The 23160-nt window shown below is 46.6% G+C and overlaps 3 protein-coding genes across 3 annotated transcripts; 1 reads left to right on the top strand and 2 right to left on the bottom strand.

Moving 5' to 3' along the window:
* Positions 1 to 177: 177 nt before the first annotated feature.
* Positions 178 to 1310, bottom strand: LOC4345515 (uncharacterized). The gene has a single exon (XM_015793445.3). It carries the CDS (start codon positions 1180 to 1182, stop codon positions 391 to 393), a length of 792 nt encoding a protein of 263 aa, XP_015648931.1. The 5' UTR covers positions 1183 to 1310; the 3' UTR covers positions 178 to 390.
* Positions 1311 to 15556: 14246 nt separating this feature from the next.
* Positions 15557 to 17259, bottom strand: LOC9266602 (uncharacterized). The gene has a single exon (XM_026027477.2). It carries the CDS (start codon positions 17165 to 17167, stop codon positions 15797 to 15799), a length of 1371 nt encoding a protein of 456 aa, XP_025883262.1. The 5' UTR covers positions 17168 to 17259; the 3' UTR covers positions 15557 to 15796.
* A 4365-nt stretch (positions 17260 to 21624) lies between these two features.
* Positions 21625 to 22535, top strand: LOC107276925 (uncharacterized). The gene has a single exon (XM_015794157.3). The coding sequence runs from the start codon at positions 21704 to 21706 to the stop codon at positions 22355 to 22357; it is 654 nt and encodes a 217-aa protein (XP_015649643.1). The 5' UTR covers positions 21625 to 21703; the 3' UTR covers positions 22358 to 22535.
* The last annotated feature ends 625 nt before the right edge of the window (positions 22536 to 23160 follow it).

Here is a 23160-nt window from a genome sequence, read left to right as displayed (position 1 = left end):
GCACAACCCGACATCCCCTGCTGGCACAAGAACAGATTAATTTTCGGCTCGATCGACGCCATCTTCTATTCATTCGATCTTGCAATCACAAATAATAAAAGCAGCTCAACGAGCCTAGATCCAAGATCGAAAATCCTTCGGATGGATCGCAAACTGAGTCACCAAACGCTTCTGATCTTGAGCTACGAGACATGTCCCAGCATTTGAATCATATTTGAATCACAAATTTTGTAGTAGTATGTACTACAAGTATAAGTAAACAATCCAAAATTGTTGTGTGTTGTAGCGTTGATCCGTCACAATGAACAAACAAATCCCCTATCTAACCAAGCGAAACCACGCGACAAGGATCGTGTAGAGTGGATCGGAGCGGCAGCGAAACGCGGGCGGCTACCGTGCCGGCGCCGGCGCGGTCGCCGCGACGCCGCCGGCGCCGCGGCGGCGCAGCGCGTTGGTGTAGTTGATGATGGAGTTGATGCGCTGCAGCTTGAGGTCCTCCCTGAACTGCTTGATGAACCGCTCGGCCCGCGCGTTCACCTCCGCCTTCCCTTCCTCTACCTCCTCTGCCCGCGCCCGCCGCGGCTTGGCGTCCGCCGCCTTCGCCGCCGCCGCGGCATCTGGTGCGGAACGCGGCGAGCGCGCCTGCGCCTGCTGGGCCAGCGCGTACGCCTCGTCCAAGCTGATGGACTCCTCCTCCTCCTCTGCTTCCGCCTCTTCTTCCTCGTTCTTGATCGCCGCCGCTGTTGCGGCGGCCACAGGCGAGCTCCGTGGCGCCGCCATGGACGGCGTCGTCGCCGCCACGACCTCCCTCACCGGCGCCGGCGGCTCCGGCCGGAACGGCGCCGCCGCGACGGCCTCCACCAACTCCTCCTCTGCCTCACGCGGGTAGTAGAAGTAATCGGACCCCGACGAGACGTCGCCGTGGACGTGGAGCGGCGTGGCGCTGTAGTCGCCGGAGAGGTACTGGAAGGGGAAGTTGGCGACGGACCGGAGCCTCTCCATCACAACGGTCGACGCGGTGCGCGCCAGCCTCCGCCGCGCCGCCGACGACGGCGTCGAGGTCGTCCCGCCCACGCCCTGCCCCAGCCACGACACGACGGCGATGGCGCCGACGATGACGTTCAGGAACACGAACCACGCCGCCCCGGAGCTGAGCCACGACAGCATCTGCACCACCGCCATAGACGACGACGACGATCGATGATCCAATCCAAGAAACTCACCTCACAGCTGAGTGAGCTCGATCTGTTCGACCGGTGAATCGAATCGGAGGAAAGGCGATGATGAGATGAGATGGGTGGGTGGGTAGCGAGCTCAGGTGAGCTGGGCACATGGTTATATAGGCAGGTGAGTGTGTGTCTGTTCGTGGAGAGGTGGGTGAGAACGGCAGGAGAAGAAAGGCGGCACCGCGTCGCGTCGCGCGCCGCCGCGTCCACGGTTGGCATCGCGTGGCTCGTAGCGGCAAGTTGGCAACCGCTTTCTGCTATTCTATCAGCGGCAGAGAGCAAAGCTGCGGACCATGCAGCAGCAGCGGCAGCGGCAGGAAGATTCATGTGCGTGTACAGGTGAAAGTAGATAGTACTAGCGTGCAAGGCTTGTTCTGCTCTAGGAGTTAATGAACTGGATCATGCAGAGTCTTGAAGAAAAAATGAACTTGATATCAAGCCAGACGTGACAGCCAGCGACATGTCGGTATTTAGCTGGTTTGATGGAGTATTTAGGCTCTGTTCGTTTCGTGGAGTTCCCAACTCCCCCATCTCATTTTCCGCGCGCACGCTTTTCAAACTGCTAAACGGTGTATTTTTTGCAAAAAGTTTATATACGAAAGTTGCTTAAAAAAATTATATTGATCCATTTTTGAAAAAAAATTAGCAAATAATTAATTAATCACATGCTAATGGACTGCTTCGTTTTCCGTACCGGAGGGATGGGTACCCAACTCAACCAAAAGAACAGAGCCTAGGGTGTGTTTAGTTGGCCAAAGAAAATTTGGGGTGCCACATCGGATGACCAGATGTCGGAAAGCGTTTTCGGACACAAATGAAAAAAATTAATTTTATAACTCGCCTGGAAACCGCGAGACAAATTTATTAAGCTAATTAATCTATCATTAGTATATGTAGGTTACTGTAGCATTTATGGCTAATCATAGACTAATTAGACTCAAAAGATTCGTCTCGTGATTTCCATACAAACTGTGCAATTAGTTTTTTCTTTTTATCTATATATAATGTTCTATACATGTGTTCAAAGATTCGATATAATGTTTTTGAAAAAAAAAATTGGAAACTAAATCAAGCCATACTAGTTTTGACTCTGAGTTGTCGAGGCTTTGACCATTTGGAAAATCTAATTAGATACATATCATTAGATTTGTAATCAATTGAACTCAACTGATTATATTAATTGTCTAGTAGTATTAAATTTAAATTAAATTTGTCTACTAGTAATTAGCAAGAGGGAGATAACTAATAGAGATTGAGTAAAGCTGGTGAGTTTTCAGGAGCGGAGGGAGCAATTTGCAGGTTTTTTTGGCTGTTCTTGTGAAACTACTGAATTTGTTTTTACGCGAGTCAAACAACTCAATTAGTATTCAACATGGAACCGTGTTAGTACTCAACAGGGAACCGTGTTAATATATAGGTGGCGTTTAGCGTAGTAGCGTACTACTGTACACTATTACTCTCTCGTTATCATCTACGGAGTACAGCTGCATGGCCATCCAGGTGGAAATCGTTGGGAATCGTTATCTTGCAAACAACTTCACCTGACATGTAAATTTAAAATTAATTGTTACCTACTCGTAGGTTCTTCTGTTCCTCATTTGACTCGTGACCTGCAAAGTTCAAAGCTATCATGCATTGTATATGCCCAATACCAAGATCATGATGGCCGGTGAACCCCTGTAGATTATTTGCAAAGTTAATCCGTGTCTATCGAGTGAAACATATACTATTCTGCTACACGCTATTCGCCTGTCAATTAGCTAGTAACTTTTCCCCGCAAAAAAAAAAAAGGTACTAACCTTGATACTTTATGCTACTCGTCTGCTTGATGCTAAACTGGTGCCTTCGTGCGAGGAAAACGTGAGTTGTCTAATATGCTACTTGCTACACTACTTTATTCTAAGTATCATGCTTAAATTAGCTAGAGCGATCATCGATGGGCTCGCCTTGTGGACGTCCACACACACCACCCCAGCGAAGATCCCCATGTTCCTAATCAATTAATTCCTGATTAATTAATTTTCCCATTTTTTCTTTCTCTTCATTTCGGACGGCCTTTCGGTTCAAAGTAGAGTCCTCCACTGCAGCAAATGATCGGCTATCGCCTCTCCACTTAAATCAAATCCCTTTAATTTCTCTTTACAGGAAAGATACGTTGTTGAGACCAGCAGCTAGCGGAACCGGCCGGACTTTTGCGATCGGATCTAGTTACAAATATTGTTTGATTAATGTATTACACGTGTGTTGATCTGTCTATTTGGGTATCGATTAAAATCTTAATGGCCAAAGATATATTTGGATCATTGGGTATATATGTTGTTGTAATCATATCATTATTAATTGAGACGACATATATTATTTTCTTGTAAATATATATGGAATATTCTGCATCCCCGCACTTTCAGGTTATAAAATTGTACTGGATTTCATAATCAGCTGTTAGCCATATAGTTACATGTATCATTTACATGTTCATGCTCCGTAAGTTTTCTAATATTCAAATTAGAGGAGAAAAAACAGAAATGGTAGAAATTCTGAGAAAAAAAACAACGATATCTAACTTTTAATCTGCCTAAAGTTTCTTACTTATCCAGAATCTTAATACTAGAGCACTCCGTATAAATACTAAGCAACGGACCCACAATGATAAGAATATATCTTACTTAAATAAGAAAAATAAATACCAAAGAAATCATAAATACTGATACTTATATAAAAGAAGTATCCATCGAGTTACAAGATCGGAGAGAATGCCAACAACTCTAACACTCATCCGAGATTCCAATGGAGAGAGTGCCAACATCTTCAGCACTTCTCCAGAACTCCCCTAGAAGGAATTCCGACATATGGTGCATTCCTTCCAGCGCTTCCCCTCACTCTCATCCTATACTCTAAATTCTAACTCTACTAGAGTGTAATCTAAATATGAAAGTGAGTTGTACTCCACTTGAGTTGTGTTGTGCTTTGAGAATGAAGTGATAACTCCTTTTATAAGCTCTAACGACGGTTACTATGGCGATAGTGAGGTCGGTTCACCCACAACCATCATAGGGAACCAATCAACATCCTCCACGTGGAAGGTGGGGGATGAGTGGCTGCAAGGGTGGTTTAGCCGAACCATGGTTCGGCCGACCCCCTAGCTCCACCATATCCCCTCTCCTTTGGCCTGGTCACTATCCAGTCCCCTCTCCTTTGGCCTGTTCACTATCCAGTAGGACCTTATGACAGTGCCCATTGGTTGACCCATTTTGAGGTGATTTGGTCAGCTTGTAGGCCTTCCATTCCGTATACATGCGTCTGATTGGCTGGAGCTGTGTTTCTTCGCATGGCGAGTGGTAATTTTCATACAAAATCCATGCATTCACATATTTCACCAATATTTGTGGAAATGATATTTCACCACTACCACTAAGTGTGATATTTTATTTCAATTGCTTTTATGCAGGAATTGGTGATCAGATTTGACATTTAAGGATCGTCAACAGGTTTTCCTCACTTCCACAAGGGAAGAAGTAAGTCAGTGAAACCCGAGCTAGTTTCTAGGAGTTTGCTTGATAGAGCAAGCTTCTCCAAAGGAAGGTCTAGGTGTTTTATCCTTGGACCTTGGTGGTTGGGAGATACCTATTAGCCTTTGGTCGTTCCTTGGAGACTAAAGTTTTTTCCTGGTTATTAGCTTGGTGAGGCAAGGGAACAATCGAGATCCTGCTCCTTGGAGTTCCTTGACATAGAGTATCTCTTATACCGAATTCCATGCGGATTCACGTGCAAATAGCCCCTCCACGTGGCATTGTGGGATTTCAGCTTTCGTCCCTCTCCTTAGCCGTCACATCGCGGATCTCGATGGATGGATATCGCTGCGGTGGACCTCATTCTAAAAAATGAAGTTTGAGGGGGTTTTTATGCAAAAGCGCTTAATTCCTACCCTTCCCGTGGCCATCCTCGGTGGGGCTCCTCCTCCTGGTTGGCTGGTCCTCGCCGCCAGCCTCCTCACCTCTCCTCCCCGGTCCGGTGCCCCCCTCTCCTGTTCCCCTCTCCGCCGACGGTAATAGCTCGGTAGGGTGACGAGCGAGGAAAATCTCGACGGCGGCAACCTTTCCTCCACCACTACCTCTCCCAACTCGCCGGTGAGGAGCTCTCCTCCCTCCCTCCCTCCCATCTACCGGCGAGGCCCTCTCCTCCCACGCGCTGGCGCGCCGCCCTCTTCCCTCCCGTGTCCTCCTCCTCGTCTCTGGATGGGGCGAAGAGCTCGGTGGCGGCGCGCGTGGATTGGGAGTAGCTCGGTGTCGGTGACGAGCTCCGGTGATGCCGCCACCTCTACCCTCAAGCTCGGCGGCGTCTGCGCATCGCCGCCCATCCACCTCCCTCCTTGCCGATGCATTCGACCCTGTGGGCCAGCGGTCGAGCTTGGCGCCACGCTCGACTGGGAGGGCCGGGCGCGGGGGCTTGGCTTCGATGTTGAGGTGCTCAATCCACTGGCGTAGCCGTCCTGTGCCTCACGCCCTCACCACCACCACCTCCATTCTCCCCACTGTCGCGCGATGATGACCTGTGCAATCAAGAAAGGTGGTAGGGATGCGACTAGCTCAAACCACAACAACGAGAAGGAAGTAGTAGAGGTGAGGTAGCTCTGCTTGTCATAGTGTCCTTGAAGAAACCAAGATGAATGGAATAGGAGGCTGCTGCTTGTCGTCCAATGTCCATCCGCAACCTGCTTGCTTGGAGCAGCCACCGCCGCCGCTACGATATGCTCGCTGTGTGTCATTACCGCCTTACCAGCAAGCAGTTCTGTAAGGTAGTGTTTGGTTGGATGGTTTCGGTGGGTCGGGTCGGGGCCATCCCTTTTTTTTTTTGGAGCTGTTTGGTTTGAGGATTAGGTGGGTTGGGTTGGTTAAAAAAGGAAGAGTAAATTTCATAGAACTACAGATACTTTGCACAATCTATCACAAAACTACAGATTTAAGAACTTGTTTCACAAAACTACAGATTCATTGTATTCATTTAACATAAAACTACATGTACTTTGCACAATATATCACAAAACTACAGATTTAAGAACTTGTTTCATAAAACTACAGATTTAATATCCTCATTTATCATAAAACTACAAGTTTAGTGTCTCTATTATCACAAAACTACAGGTTGTAGCATTGTAAAAATCTATAGTTTTGTGATAATGGATACACTAAATTTGTAGTTTTATGATAAATGAAGACACTAAATGTATAGTTCTGTGATATACACTAAATCTATAGTTTTATGAAACAAGTTTTTAAATCTATAGTTTTATGATAGATTGTACAAAGTACTTGTAGTTTTGTGATAAACGGAGACACTAAATCTGTAGTTTTGTGAAACAAGCTCTTAATTCTATAGTTTTGTGATAATTTGTGTCAAATACCTATAGTTTTGTAAAATTTACTTAAAAAAAGAATATTCCACCAATATTCGGGATGAACTGACCACCCAAAAAAGACCGGACCGATCGAACCCACCTCTCTCCCGTCGCGCACGTGAGTTGCACGCGCCCGCGCGCACGAGCAGGCGGTGGCAGCTCGCATCCTCCCTCCATCCTCCATCCTCCATCCCCCTCCTCTCTGAATCTCTACTGGTCAACATCTCGCCCTTGGCTGCTGCAGCAACAAGAGGAAGAAGAACCGGCGCCCCCACCTGGCCTCCTGTGTAGAGTAAGGTGATAGAGGTTTCAGATGTTTTGAGAATATTCTCTGCTCATGAACGCATCCAGTAACTGCTGGAGGAGTGTGGAGAAGGCAAGCGATTGATGAATCCGGTGGCTGGGAGGACCGATCTACTGCAGAAGATGTGGACCTGACACTGGGAGCAGGACTACTGAGCTGGGAATTTGTCTATGTTGGTAGCCTTAAGGTATTTTTACTTCTGCAGTTAAATACTACCAATATGATGGCATGCCAATCCATGAACAAAAACATTAACATGTAAATGATTGAAGCACCTGTGTTTGGTTGCCCTGCTTGTTTAATTGTGCTTCTCCCTCAGTTTTGTGCTTGCCCTGGGCTACTTGCTGTTCCTAATGCTACTGCTTTTAGGTACTTTACTGCTGCTATATTGCTCATCTTAAAGATCACAAAAGTAACAAAAGCAAGTACTTTTTAGTTCTTAACAATACAGCACTCTGCATGTAAAATGGCATTGGATTTTTCCCGTTCCCCTAATTTTTTTGTTCGGAACTGTTGATGCATGCACTTTTCTTCCAATTGCTTTCCTGTTCTGACATAGAGAACTGGCCTTGCAAGCTGCGGTGCTGGTTTACAATTCGTTAATACTACGTTGGACGGTTGGAGTAAGAAACTGGTGGTTCACATCAATGTCAATGGGGGAGAACACTTTATTTGATTTTAGGAATACTTTCTTTCCTGTTTTTATTTAAGTGAGTACAAATCAGGCAACATGTATTTATTCTGAAAACCCAACAACTAAACATATATAAAACACTATGAGGTGGTAGAAGTACTGAAGCTATTTGTAGACCACACCAAATGAGGAAGATGGTATTCGTAGAACAAGTTTATTATTGTTCCAAGGAGATCAATATATGACACTTGCCCACAAGCCTTGTTCCCCTGGCCTTGGCCTAGGTTGATAAGCTCGCGAGAGCGGGACAACAGGGCATGGACTTTCTATGCTTGTTTGAGCATATCCTTCAGTACTACATTATTTTTTTTGAGAAGGAAAGAAAAAACAAAAATAAGTCTGGCTAATATATATGAGAATGGTCCGAAAAATCTATCTTCCATTATCATCATTACTTTTTTCTCGGAAACATAATCTGAACAGACCTATTAGATATTGGAGATGGGACTGTCGAAAAAGAAATATACCGGTATCGGTTGGAAGGTGAAAATTCGTATCAGAAACAGTAAATGTCAGTTCTGCAACAAAGAGGAAAGTGTAGAGCATCTTTTCTTTCATTGTAGCATTGCTAGGTTTGTATTTGGAACGCTTTCAATAGTGTTTTTGACTGTAGGATGCTGAAGGCATACAAAATTCGTATCACAAAAAAGCATCCGGGGCCTTTTTGTGATTGATGCTTTTTTGTGATTGTTGCTGAAAATAAATTACTAACAAAATAAATTATAGACATGTGGAGGGATAAAATGAAGATAAGTACTTTCATTACTTTGGTTCATTGGAATTTAGAATTTGTGTGCACATATTCGACTTTCAACTTATGTCCATGAACTCATTTTCTTGCAGCCTTCAATTGATCTGAATAAAGCTTATGCCCGAAACTATGTCATATTTTAGAGCAATTAGATATTGTAAGTAAATTAAATTCACATTACAGATAGCAGAAATTGGTACTGATTTGTTATGTCGTTAGCATTATTTACTCTACTTACGGATTGTTTCTGCATTTTCTCAGCACACAAGTGGAAAATTAAATCTGGAAATGCATGCATCGTTTTGTAATTTTAATAAATTTGTAAACTAATAATTAACCTATGGAGAGCTTCCTCGTACATTTGTAAACTAATAATTAACCTATGTAGTGCCGTCAAAAGTCAAAACTCAAGTACGGTTGAATTAGTACCATGCTTAATCGTAGCTTCATGCACTTTTTTTATTAATTTTGGCAATGGTCTCTATGCGTACTCTTCAAATCATGCAATGCCATGATACTAAATAGGAAAAAGTACGAATTACCCTCCCCCGAACTATCGTAGTTGTCCGAATTACCCCCTAAACCACAAAACCGGACATTCTTCACCACCAACTATGCAAACCGGACGAATTACCCCTCTCGACCAAATCCGCGGTGGTTTTGGTCTACGTAGTATATGTGTGGCAGTCCAGCCAGCATTCTATTTATAAAAAAATGTAGGACCCACCTGCCATATCCTCTCTCTCTCATTCTCAGTCTCACTCTTCCCCTCTCTCTCATGTGCATGGCAGCAGGCGGGGGCGGCGGCACGCACGCACACGGACGGGGGGCTAGAGGCGGCGGCGTGGCCGAGACGCACACAACGGCGACGGCGCGTGGCGCAGGCGAGGCTCGAGGGGAGATGGCGACGGCGCGCAGCGCGAGTGACGCCGACAGGCGACACGACGGCACGGGGACAGGGGCCGGAGGCGGCGGCGAGGAATGACGCAAGAACACCCCCTCCCTCCGGGGATACGATGGCGATGGCGGCCGCTTCCGCCTTAGCCATGCAAGGCAGGCCGCCTCTGCCGCCACAGCGGGGCCGGCGGCGCCGAAGCGGGCGCTCGTGCTGGTCGCGGATGGCACAGTGCTGGTGGAGGCGGTCGCCACTGCCGATGTGCTCAACCGCGCCGGCGCGTCGAGGAGGACGAGCGCGCTGGGCGGAGGGAAGTCAAGGCCTCGAGCTTGCAGCCGCATGCGCGCTGCAGCGCCGTGCATGCCGCCGTCCTCGCCGCCGCCTCCGGCCCCTGTCCCCGTGCCGCCGCGTCTCCTATTGTCGTCACTCGCGCCGCGCGCCGTCGCCATCTCCCCTCGAGCCCCACCCACGCCACACGCCATCGTCCGTCGCCCATCGCCGTCATCGCCTCGAGCCCCGTCCGCGCGCCGTCACCCCTCGCCCGCGTGCCTGCGTGCTGCCGTCGCCGCGTCGCCTCCTCACACCCCGCCGCACTGTGCGTGCCGCTGTCCTCGCCGCCGAGTGTGCCACGGCCGCGCCGCCGTCCTCGCCGCCGCCTCCGGCCCCCGTCCGCGTGCGTGCGCGCCGCCGCCGCCGCCCCCGCCTGATGTCGTGCGTGTGAGAGAGAGAGGGGAAGAGAGACATAGAGTGAGACTGTGAGAGAGAGAAGAGAGAGGAAAAGAGAGGATATGGCAGGTGGGTCCCATATTTTTTTATAAATAGAATGCTAACTGAATTGCTACACGTACGCCACGTAGACCAAAACCACCGCGGATTGGGTCGAGGGGGGGTAATTCATCCGGTTTGCATAGTTGGGGAGGGGGGGGGTGAAGAATGTCGTTTTTGTGGTTTAGAGGGGTAATTCGGACGACTGCGATAGTTCAGGGGGGTAATTTGTACTTTTTCCTATTGAATATTGAACATTGAATTCTGAAACTGAACTGGCATTATTTTGAAGAAAAAAATAAAGATAAGTATAAAAAAATCCCAATCATGTTATCTTATTAAAGATAAGTGATCAGGGTTCAAGTTGATATGGAACCATATTATTAAATGTTTAATTTTGATTATTTTCCTAGCCATGTACTGAAGTATTGTCTAATTAATGACACCGGAATATGCAATTTGACCTCTTTGAATTACTTGACATTTGAATTTTTTCTACCTTAGCCATGACGGTTTTGTAAGGTTGCCTTTTATGATACCTGTATAGTTAGATGCAATCTTTAACCAATCGAAGTAGACGTTTTTGTGTATTTTTATTTTTTTTTTACTTTTCAGAAATAAGGAAGAAACACAAATTGGAATTGCAAAACTTGATGCTAACAAAGCATCCGAATAGGGCATTACATTTTTTTTTCATGTTAGCAAATATCAATGGTGTAATTAATACTACTCACCTGATAAATACATAAATTCCTTGGCAATGCTACTACCGAGTCATTTTTTTTGCTCGTGTGCATGAACATTTTATTTTCCTCTTCTGATCTCAAGTCCCAACCCCTATTAATTTATTTCTTTAGGTTTCTGCTTCAACGTGTTAAGAAATAAAAAAACTACTGATCATAAACAAGGCTATTTGATAAAGCAGATTACCCTAATCTAAATTGGGCGCGGCAAGGCCGCGCGTCTATGCATAGTCAGTACTATAGCCTCACTAGTCCTCGTCGAGGAATCTCCTTGCCGCCCTAGAAGTTTGAGATCGTGCCCGACCGTTTTGGAGTCTGTTCAGGAGCTCCTTCAGCGCCCGGGGATTGACGTCGGACTGGAGTCGGCTCAACATGAAATCAAGCATGGTGCGATAGTCTTCTTCATGGAGCTCCTCTCCATTCTTCAGAGTAATATCACGCAATGTGTCCAGAATCTGGGCGTGACAGGCGCGGGCCTTTTGTAGAGAACTTTCCTTTCAAAGAGAGAGGTTTCTAGTGATCCTTGGATCCAAACGTTTTGTCCCTTGTGGCTTTGCCCATCTCTTGTATTCTGATCGGAGTCTTGGGTAGTTACGAGGATTTAAAATCCATTGCTAGTGTTTCCAGGAACACAAAGTATATGATACTTGGATCTGAACGTTTTGTTCTGTTTCTTGGAAAGGCTTTCTCTGTTTTCAGGAACGCACATTCACCTCGCGACATCAGATCCTTTCAAAGAAAACTTTACAAAGACATTGGATGAGAGCATGTTAGACCTGAAAACACAAACTTTACAAAGACATTGGATGATAGCTAGGGTTTCCCTTACCGTAAACCACGCGGTAACCATTGGATGATAACTTCACTCCCCCGCGGTAAGACAGAACCGCGTGGTAACCGTCGGAAACCACGTGAAATTCGTTCTCAAATATTTGAATTAAAAAATCGATGGTTTCAGCGTGGTTACTGTGCAGTTTCGCGTGGTAACCACGAATATCGCGCGATTACCGCTAATTGTGTAGCAGAACAGAGAAGCTGTTAGAAAAAATTGAAAAAACATTTAAATTCATGTAGAAATTGGGAATAATTAGAAGAATATAGAGGAAACTTGCAAACATAACTTTTGGGGTGTAAAATACAAAAAATCAATATGACCTTTTTCTATATTATGGACTTCAACGCAATTCAACATTTCGTAGCATAATAATTCGACAACAATAATTCAACAACCTCACATTTGAAAGCATTATGATGTCCACATGAAGCTGAAATAATAGAGTCCACAATAGAGAGAGCAATAGAGAGAGATGAGAGGACCAGGAGATATTTTCTCCACTTATAGGCCTTAATGGACTGGACAGTAGTACAAGATAAGACCTTATTATTTTTTTCATTTCTAATGTACTTTCGGTTTTTCCCTCAAAATTGAATTTATCTAATTCTTTTTCAAAAAAATTTCTTCACCATCCGCCACTAAAAATGAAGAACTATATCCACGATTTTTTTTCAGTTTTTTCAGAATTTTGAATGTGGGCAAAATTCACCAAACCCTACCACCGGTAACCCCTACCGTACCCCGCGATAAACGCGCAGTTATCGGCATTAAGAGAAACCCTGATGAGAGCATGTTTAGCCTTCTCCGTTTTGTAGAAGGAAATAATATAAAAATAGCTCCTATATAAAGATATTCATTTGTTTGTAATCCAATTGTGCACCACCACCGACAAACCCTAGAATAGGTGTAGAATAGGTGATATTTACTGGACCGGCGGCGTCTCCTCGAGTAAAGGCTTCCACCCAAATTGCATGACTAACAGGTCTTACGTGTAAAGGATCATGTACCCATGATTCAAAATTTCCTTGCCAAGCGACATAAAACAGATTACCCGAAAAGGCAAAAATGTTATAATAAAGACATTCCTCACTAATATCATCATGACATTGGAAATTAACTAATATCATCATGACATTGGAAATTAATCTCAAAATCATGTGCGGTAGCGATACCAACCCAACAAAATAAAACCAGTAGCTAGTGGGGGTCCTTAGCTATGCCTTGGCACTACTAGAAAACAGCTTTTCACAGGCGGCCTAAACAGGTTTTTGCAGGCGGACGAGTGCAACTGAACGATTGTGAAAATAGTTACTTTTCACAGGCGGACAACTAGTCCGCTTGCGAAAATAGCACCTGGCATTAAAAAAAAAAAGGGCAGCCACCGCCCACTGCCGTTCCAGCCAATAGCAGTAGCTTTCCATTCTCCTCCCATTCCCTCATCCAGATTCAACATCAAACCAAATCAAATACACAAAAACATAACAGATTAACAGACATCGTAGTGGTTCACAATCAAATCAAATCACAAATTTTCCATGGATGTCGTCATCGCCGTCGCACGGACGCACCCCGCCGCCATCTGCCCCGTGCCGCCGGCCGGTCCGCCCGCCCGCCGGCCTCCCCCCTCCCCCCTTCGGCCAGATCTGGGAGGGAGGGAGGGAGGGGAGCCGCCGCCAGCCGCCTCGCGCCGTCCCGCGCCGCCGGCCTCCCCCCACCCCCCTCCGGCCAGATCTGGAGGGTAGGGAGGGAGAGAAGCCGCCGCCGGCCACCCCACGCCCGACGCCGTTCGCCCTTCACCCGACGCCGTCCGCCCCTCGCCCGACGGCATCCGTCCTTCACCGCCGTCCGCCGGCCTCCCCCACCCCCTCCGGCCAGATCTGGAGGGGAGGGAGGGAGGGGAGCCACCGCCGGCCGCCCTGCGCCCGGCCGCCGGTCCGCGCTTTGCCTGACGCCGTCCGCCCTTCCCCACCGGCCTCCCCCCTCCCCCCTCCGGCCAGATCTGGAGGGGAGGGAGGGAGGGGAGCCGCCGCCGACCGCCCCTTCCGCCGACGGGGAGGTGAAGGGGAGGGGAGAGGATAAGAGGAGAAGGGGAGAGGAAAGACACTTAGAAAAATATCAGCCCACGTGCCACATATATATACCACGCTAATTTTCGCAAGCACACTTTATGTGGTCCGCCTGCGAAAATAGCAGGCACCGCTTAAGTGGTCCGCAGCGCCCTTCACCCCGATTTGCATTTTTGTAGGCGGCTATTTGGCTCTAAGGGTCATGCCCGTCTGTAAAAATAAATACCTAATATTGGCGAAAATGCTTTTTCAGTAGTGTGGCTAAACCTGGGAAACACACAACTCATCTAGTTAAATAACATGTGCACTAACCCTCTTCCTAGCTTCAAAATGGGATTAATCGGTGCTACTCTAGTTAGCTAAGCGAGGTGGTATTATTGCCGCTACAGGTGTTACTGCTTTCTACCTTGCCGAGCTGCTATGCAGCTGCAACTACTGTTGCTCAACACTAGTTGGACAAAGGCCCAAAGCCTCTGTTGCTGCTGAAGGCGAGCTAAGCAGCCCACTACCTCAACATACCCTCATCCTTTTTTCTCTTTTTTTTTTCATCAATTATTTTTGGGGCACACCACGGTTTTACTTTTTTTCAAGTGCAAGTGGCAAAAGTTATTGCCGAATATATTAGAAAGATAGAGTTAATCCTATTTATAAGCAAAATCGGGCCTAAAAACCATATAACTGCACGGTTTGCAGAAGTGAAACCTACGAAAATCTTACACAGAAGACACAAAAAGCATGAGGCAAAACAATTACGAACCACAGAATGCTGAGGGAAAAGCAAGACCCTAAGACGAAGCCTTCAAGAATATCAACACGACGAAGCTTTCAAGAATGTGAACAACGACATAAGCCATTGTCGACGCCCGCCCAGAATGGGTTTTCACCTAGGTGGGAGAGAGTCCATAAGGCAACACCTCCAAGGAGGAATCGGCACCCGCAGACGTCGATATTGCCGATCCTGGAAGAGCATGCAGGGCTTGAGCAAAAGCTCTCGCACCATGGAGGTAAGCACACCGCTCCAACCTCAGCACCACAACAAGCTCAGAAAGCCACAGTGCACGTGAAGCACCGGTGAGGCCTAAGAGCCCTATCTACGTACAAACAGGACCAATACCACGGACGAACAAACTCCTCAAGCACCGAAAGAGACCACGGCCAGATCTGGAAGTAGACAGCCAAGGGAAGGGGAGGCACCAAAGAGGCATGGTCGGCCCGGAGAGGAACTAAGAGCTGAACATAGGGCTGTGGCGACCACCTGCAACTTCACCACCAGTGCAGAGAGGGGAGCGCTGCGGGGGAGTGGGGAGAGGATGGTCTCCCCCAACAGTTTGTGCCGAGAGGCGGCATAGAGAGGAAGAGCAAGGAGGTAGAGAGAAAGGAAGGGTGATCAGAGGGGGTGCGGTGGGGGGGGGGGGGTGGGGGCAGCCAGCCAGCGCACACCCCCAGCAGGCCGACATGCCGTCGACCCGGAGCCGGTTGCCGCCGCCTGCTGCCTCACGAGTCACCTCGCGCCGCGACACGCCGCGAGCGCCGGTCACCGCCGGCCACCTCACGAGTCGCAACCGCCACGCCACCTCGCGCCCGCGAGCAGCGACGCCTCGCGGGCGCCAGCCATGCATCCCACGAGCCACAACCACCACGCCGCCTCGCGCCGCAGCGGCCTCCGCCGGCCGTACCGCCTCCGCAACACGCTTCCAGACATCGCCGTCATAGATCTGGCGACAGCGGGGCCGGATCTACAGCAGCCCAATTAACCTGAAGGCCTCGCCGCCGCCGGCGAACGATGCATCCCCCGCGCTGAGAAGGGGCACCACCGCGAGAAGGCCCCCCGCCGCCATCCTTACACAATGGATGCCACTGCCAGGAGTAACATCTCTTTCCCAAATGAATGGAACCAAGATACATTAATTATTATTTGGCAGTAGGATAATTACAATGCCAGATATATTCACACCCGTACCATATTATTATTAGCAAAAATACAAAAAGAATCTAATCCTGATATCAAATTGTTCCCTTGAACACTCGACTGAATTTTCAAAATTCTCTACATCATCTCCAAGAAAATTCCGAATGCATACCTCCTTCACATATGCATACGGACGAGACGATGATGACGGAACAATTAGAACGAAGAAACACCTAATCCTAGTCTGCAATGCGACGACTCGGCCATTTGAGTCGCATCACCTGCTATGATCTTGCCATTGTCCAGCTCCGGCAGCTCCTCTTTAACACCAATGTCGCCGTTCACGTCCACCACCGTCTTGACAACGTCGACGATGTCGGCGTTCACGTCCACCATTGTCTTGATAATGTCGATGTTGCTGTTCTCGTCCACCATTGTCTTGACATCGATGTCGGCGTTCATATCCACCATTTCCTTGACCTCGATGTCCGTGTTCACGTCCACCGTCTGCACTTGCTCCTCCTCCTGCCGAAGGTCGAACACATCGACGAGTGACGGTCCCGACTTTATCTCGAACCCCTTATCATCAATCTGGTTGTGCTCATCCACCCCTACCGGCATTTGGTGATCGGATGTGAGCTCAACCTTGTGTTCAGCATCATAGTTGGTGTCGAAATCAAAATGCTGCATTCCATCGACATTGATGTCGAGATGCGGCTTGCTACTGACGTCGTCACCGGCGGTCGAGTCGTAGTAGAAGTAATCGTAAAGCTGCTGTGGTTGACCGTGATGGTGTTCACGCTGACTCTCGTCCTGATTATGATGGCCGTCGGCGTGTAGGATCGCAGCATCGGCTTCTTGATTGGCATAGAGCGCATCAACGACCTCATGCTCCGCACTGAGTAGGAGAGGCTGGTTTGACGAGGTGACATCGAGATCGGCGCACGCGTCGTCCAACACGCCTGCCGGCAGCGCAGCGGCGACGCTACCGGACGCGCCAGCGGCAGCCGCCTGACGACACATCGCCAGATGGTGGAGTACGGTGTTGAGTTCGGCCGTGTCGAGCTCGAGCTGGCGCTCGAGATCGCAGATGACGCGGCAACACCCGCCGACGGGGTCGTGGGCCCGCATCTCGGCCTGGTAGATGAGCGTGCGCATGGCGTCGTCGCACAGCTCGGGCTTGAGGTGGCGGAGCGTCTTGAGGATGTTGCTGACGCCGAAGAGGCGGTGCGCGTTGAGGAAGCGGCGCTGCTGGTCGGCGGGGAAGTAGGGCGCCATCGGGCAGTCCGGGTTGCACTTGCGCCGCTGGTACTTGCACGCCGCGCATGCCTGATTCGTCCCTCCCCCTCCACCTCCACCACCACCTCCACCACCACCACCTCCTCCGCTCCCTCCGCCGCTGGCGCCGCGATGCGAGCCGCCGCTGCCGCTGCCGCTGCCGCTGGAGTGCGGAGGACGGGCGGCGACGGGAAGGCTCTGGCGTTGGTGGGAGGCAGTGGTGGTGGTGGTGGTGGAGACGGGGTTGTTGTTGTTGTTGGTGGTGGTGGTGGTGGTGTTGGTGGTGGTGATGGTGGTGGTGGAGGTCATGGCGGCAGCCGCGGCGGCAGCGGCGACGGGGGCTCTCTGGCTCGCCAGGTCGCGAGGTCGGAGGCGACGGTGGAGGGCTGGCCCTGGCGTCGTCGTAGGAATAGGAGAGGCCCTCAGCAGCTGTCCATGTCATCCGCCATTTTCTCCACCACTCGTCTCCATCGATCGCCGGATGCCTATTAAAAGTAAAACGGATTTTCGATCGAGCCTAGCATCGATCCATGCATGGTGCAGTTGCCAACAGCTGGTGCTTAACTGTGTGCAAGCTGTCAAGAGAGCACTGATATGATCGACTCAAAAGAGCTGCATGAAAAGCCATGAAAAGGGATATGATCGGAGAGGGAGGTCGATCGGTTTGGTGGCTGGTAGGCCTAGCTAGGAGATGGAGTTGCTTGATCGATTCAGAATTTCCATGGATCTCGAATGTGTTCGAGCATTGCGGGGATGTCACACTCGAGAGTTTGTTGCTACATAAAAAGGTTTGATGTGTCAAACTGCTACTACCATTAGAATTAGAATAGCTAAGACTGCAGCTAACGATGTTAAGCCAGAAGTTTAGCTAGACTTTTCCTTAAAGATTTAACAGTGTACTCTCTCCGTGTTGAAAAATAGTTGTTATTTTGGACGAGACTATGTTAAACTTATTTGAATTTTGATTACGAATAATTTCTAAAACTAGAAAGATAGCCCGCGTATGCGCGGGCATCTTATTTAACTGTGCTAGAAATTTGATTAGGAATGTTTATGATTACTCTATTTTAAACATGTTTAATTTTTCAATAATTTGTGTGGTGTTTCTCTGAATGCTAGTAACCATCGCTGGTGTATAAATTCTAAACTAAAATTATTTAAAACCATGCAAATTAGGTTTTATAAGAAAAATATATATGTGAAACTATATATCACTTCTACAAAATGCACTTCTTTTTTTTAATATTTAGCATATCTTATTTTTGCACATTCTAAACTATGAGTAACAATTTTTCTTTTGTATACTATATATGTTTTTATGAATTTTAGGATATATTAATTGAAGATATTTTCTATTAAAAATATGGCTAATACGACTACATCATCTAACTAAATGAACTGAATATGTTGAAATATTGATTTAATTGTAAGTATATAGTATTGCAGTATGAATTTATGGTTTAGCAGTAAAAGTTTTTCTAAATCAGAAACAGAAAATATATTAGAAAATGAGACTTTTATCGTTCTCAAGTTATAGTTTAGGGTTGTATACTTCGAACTGATATTATGTTAGATTTTATTTCCAACATAATGCCCAAAATGTCAAATTTTATATTATATTTTATTTAGAATTTTAATTATTTTCATTGTATCAGTACTCCTAAATATTTGAACATTGCTATTTAGAATGGGTTTTAGATTAAAAAAATCTTAAATTTAGAAAAACAAAGTTCAGTCTTCAATTATTTTTATCATGTTATTTTTTTTTCTAGATTTCTATTTCATCAAGCATCCCTTAAATGTTTTGGTCTCTGCAATTTGGTATAGAAATATAAGTGGGTTAAGGCCATACAACTTGGCATGGGATAAAGTTATCGCTTAATTGTTTTCAATCTATTGTCTATAACAAATAGATCCTAGACAGGGTACACGTTATGACATAAAAAATGATATAATTAAAAGCTTTTTCTCTAATCCATTAGTGACATCAAATATCATAGGTATAATTTAGATGTTATGATCATCTTAGGAACATTTATTTATCTCTAAAAAGATCATTTATTCATAAAAGCGCATCTAGGATGAAGTATAAGAGAAATTAACTACTTCCATTGTTGAGGAAAGTATATCAATATTTACATCACCAAATTATTTTTATTGAATTCAGAATTGAATATGTTTTTTATAATATAATTGTTTTGTGTTGAAAATGTTACTATGTTTTTATAAACTAATTCAAGTAACTTGACATAGACAAAATTTAAAATGACTTGTAATCTGAAATAGAAGGAGTTGGAAGAAGGTCATTAGATATTTAGCATGGTATAAATAATAGGTTGACTGTTTATTAAAAACATAAGGTGGGATTTTTTATTTTTTAATTAGAAATTTTAGTATTTTATTTTATTTATTGGAGGCTTCAAGGTAGATAGATGTGGTCCACAATGTACTGAATTATTGATTTAATTGAAAATTGTAATAGTTTAGAAATGTCATCAATTGAATATAAGATTTAAAAATTTATGATTATTTTAAAGTCTAATTTATGTTGTTTCTATAAGTGCTAGCTTGAGAAGAAAGAGAAGAGAAGCACATGACAGAGTAAAAGGTTGCTAGATTTGTTAGGCGGAGTCTATTTGTAGGTGTTTTTTTTTCTCTTAAATATAATTTTGGATTTAGTTGCTATGGAGATAAAGAACAGAGAATGAATGGTAGGGAAAGAGGAACGGGAGAAATGGGAGGGAGGGAGTTTTTGGATTTTCGTTTAAAGATAGATCTAACTATATAAGATAGTGGATCCATTAGTTCAAGTGGAAACCGATGGTTGGATATTTTGTTTTCATTTGTCACACTTATAGAGTTTTTCAATTTATTAGAGTGACACGTGGTGATCGATTTAGAAACATTTATGGGTGTACCATTAGGCCTAGACATTTGTAGTTAGAGGAGAGGAGGAGGAGGAAGAGGAAGAGATGGGGGTGAATGAGGAAGAAGAGATAAAGGGAGGAGGAGATAGAACTTATTAACTGATCCTGTGCGCCTCCTCCTCCTCGATCTCGCGCGCACGCCTCGCCCTCTCCACGTATGCCGATCATTTTTCCCGGTTGATAACACCAACCGTCACTAAAGATAATAGAGGAGTTTGACACCGCCTGCCTTTTTTTTACCGGGACTAAAAATAATCTTTAGTCCCGATTGTTGTTACCAAATGGGACTAAAGATCAAAAAGTAGCTCTAAACTTTTGAACCGGGACTAAAGATAATCTTATATTTAGTCTGGTTTTATTGCAACCGGGACTATTAATTGTGGAATTTGGTCGACCGATCAAAGATGGTTTTTCATCTTTTTCCAGAAGTGCATTGATCACCCTACTAATTAGACTAAATATAACCCAACCTAACATGGCTAACTAAATAAATAATTTTTAAGACGTCATCTTTCCGACTGAATGAAACAAAATAATAAAATAATAATTAATACAAGCTAACTCCAAACCTAACCGCTACATGCAAATGTCCAATCCTAACACTTTGCTAATAAAATATTAATCCATCTGCTAAGAGCAAGGTTAATAGAGAAAGCTTATCGTCGGCACCAAAGAAGTCCAGCTCTGCTTTATAGCTAACCATATACATGTAGTGCGTATATTAGTAATATCCTCATATTATCTCTAAAAGCTATTTTATCTTTTACCGGACCCACAATTCTAATTTGATAGGCTCATACACAGAAATTATCTCTTGGCAGGCACGTGTTAACTAGCCATTTGCTTTCTTCACCTAGGCGCTTGTGCTCAGCCGGCGCTTGTGCAATCGCTCACTTGCCTCTCTCTCATCTCATCTCCCTCATCCACGTAGGACTTATTTGACGTGGCTTGGCTATTAGCCAGCAGAGCTGGACTTATTATACCTGCTCTAATATTCACCATGCTTCCCACACAATGCGAGATTGTTATCTGATTCAAACCATGCTTCCCACACAATGCGAGACAGGGATTGTGTCATATTCAGACTACGCTTGATGCATAATGTAAGACAACCGGTGGATATATTGCCTTCTATTGTGTTTCTGAAATTTACAGCTTATGATTTTCTGAAAAAAAGCATGCTAGCTAGAAAACTTTTACACAATGTATTTGACCACTTCCATACCTTTAATAATGACACCCATGCATATAGACAGCGAGTATGTATAATTAAAATAATCTTTACACATTCCAACGCACGGGAATTTGTTTCTAGTATGCATATTAATTTTAAAATATACTTCAATAAAATCGAATTTCTATAATATAGAAAAAGAGTGATGAAATTTATTTTTTTAAATGTGGTTTTCTGTAAAACGACAATTATTTTCAAACAGAACGGAGAGTAATAGTTTAGCCCTCCGTCCATGAACAATCACAGTTCCAAAAATTTTTTTAGATAATATCAGAGTTGCTAATTTAATCATCGTTAACCGTTGTTGGGAATCTTCTCGCAGGTTACTGCCCGGCCGGCCGTGATTAAACTAAACACGGTCCAAATAAAAATTAATTCTCACCCACTTGCATGAATTACACATGCTTAAGCTTAATTAACAACCACGTACAGCTTAGTCCGTGTACGCTGAGAGAGAGAAGTGGAGATCCAATGCGATTTTCCACTCCAGATGATCAGCATGTCATGTGTCTCACGCGCCCGCGCGCACTGCTTCTTCTCGATCTTTCATTTGTTTATTGTTCGACACCAACCAAACCATCTCTCACAGATTCTTAATATACAGAGGTTTCGAGGACGAGCAGATCGCTGCAACTGCAAGAAAGCAAAGACCGGGGTGTAGTGAGAGTGTGTGTGACAAGATCGATGGCCGCGGTTGAGTCGTCGTCGTCGCCGTCGTTGTGGTGGTGGCCGCTGCCGCCGTGGCTCAGCCCGGGCGCCGCGTGGTTCGTCCTGTTCACCGTCGTTGTCGGCGCCGTCGCTGTGTCGTCCCGGGCGCATGAGCAGGCGCCGCCGCCGCCGCCGTCGTCGACCAGGCGCAGGCTCACTCGCAGCGCGTCGTCCATGGTCATGGAGCGGCTACGGTCCTTCTCCGCCTTCTCCTTCGTCCACGCGATCTCCGGTGTGCAAGAGGACGACATCACCGTAGGTCCACCGACGTCGCCGGCGGCGTCAGGGAATGCAGAGGCGGCGGAGGAGAATCCCATTGGATTGGACGAGGCGCACGCGCATCCAGCGGTGGCCGCCGTTCGGCCGCCGCCGCCACAAGCTGCTGCTGCTGCTGCTGCCACCGCCGGCGAGGTGGCTGCTGCTGCTACGGCGGAGGAGAGGCCGAGGAAGAGGAGGGAGGCGGCGAAGGGGAGGCGCGCGTTCGCGGAGGTGGAAGGGAAGGCGGAGGTGAACGCGAGGGCGGAGCGGTTCATCCGGCAGTTCAGGGAGGATCTCAGGCTGCAGCGCCTCATGTCCGTCCTCAACCGCACCCATGCGCTCGCCGGCGCCGCCTCGTCGTCCGCACCGTAGCGGCGTATAGTAGACGGTGGCGTGGCTGCCGGCCGGCCAGCTAGCTGCCTGCCACGCCGCGGCAACACCATTGTACTGCTCCATATATATTCCATTTTGCTTTGCTTAATTAGGATATCTAATTTAACCTTCATCACATGCGAAAAGCAAGAGTTATGGTATATAGTTGTTTTTTCTTGTCGAGGTCAGCAGGGATGAAGCTAGCGCTCCTCAAATTTTCTTTTCTGGAATGACTAGTACAAGACGGTACGAAATTCTAGTGATAGAGTAGAAAAAAATTATAATATTACATCCTGTAGGTCGTAACCAGAAAAAACAAAAAAATGTACTGCCGCCCACACACCGACAACGCCAAACCACAAGTCCTGGAGAAGAGTAGCACCGGACTGGCCGCTGCTAAACTAACAACAGAAACAACCGAGATCGCCCAAAACCCTACCCTTACAAACAACACAAAATCCAACTTTATCCACGTCTTTAGGATTTAGCGAGAGAGGGTGAGAGAGAAGATGGAACATCTCTCCCCCTAGGCCCTCCGCCGTGGCCAACTTGTAGTATTTAGGACGCCGCCACGAGAGGAAGAAATTTAGAGCGTGCTTGCGCCAAAAGTTTGGGTGGTTTTGGTAAGGGGATGCCTAGATGACGTCTCCAAGGAGAGAAGCGATGGAAACACCGCCGCCGCCGTCCGTCAAGGTCTCAAGAGAGCCGAGACTGGGCTTTCGCCTGGCAACAACCGTTGAGGGGTGAGACGGCACGACAACACCCTCAGGAGGGGAATGACACTTGAACGCCATCGATTGTCG

The sequence above is a fragment of the Oryza sativa genome, chromosome 8 (assembly GCF_034140825.1).
Source record: "Oryza sativa Japonica Group chromosome 8, ASM3414082v1".
Lineage (NCBI taxonomy): Eukaryota > Viridiplantae > Streptophyta > Magnoliopsida > Poales > Poaceae > Oryza > Oryza sativa.
The sequence above is the reverse complement of the archived record's forward strand: the minus strand, read 5'-3'. Positions and strand labels throughout refer to the sequence as shown.

What these genes read in the sequence shown, in the direction of transcription:
- LOC4345515 (XM_015793445.3), bottom strand. Translation starts at nt 1,182, where the DNA reads ATGGCGGTGGTGCAGATGCTGTCGTGGCTCAGCTCCGGGGCGGCGTGG.
- LOC9266602 (XM_026027477.2), bottom strand. Translation starts at nt 17,167, where the DNA reads ATGACCTCCACCACCACCATCACCACCACCAACACCACCACCACCACC.
- LOC107276925 (XM_015794157.3), top strand. Translation starts at nt 21,704, where the DNA reads ATGGCCGCGGTTGAGTCGTCGTCGTCGCCGTCGTTGTGGTGGTGGCCG.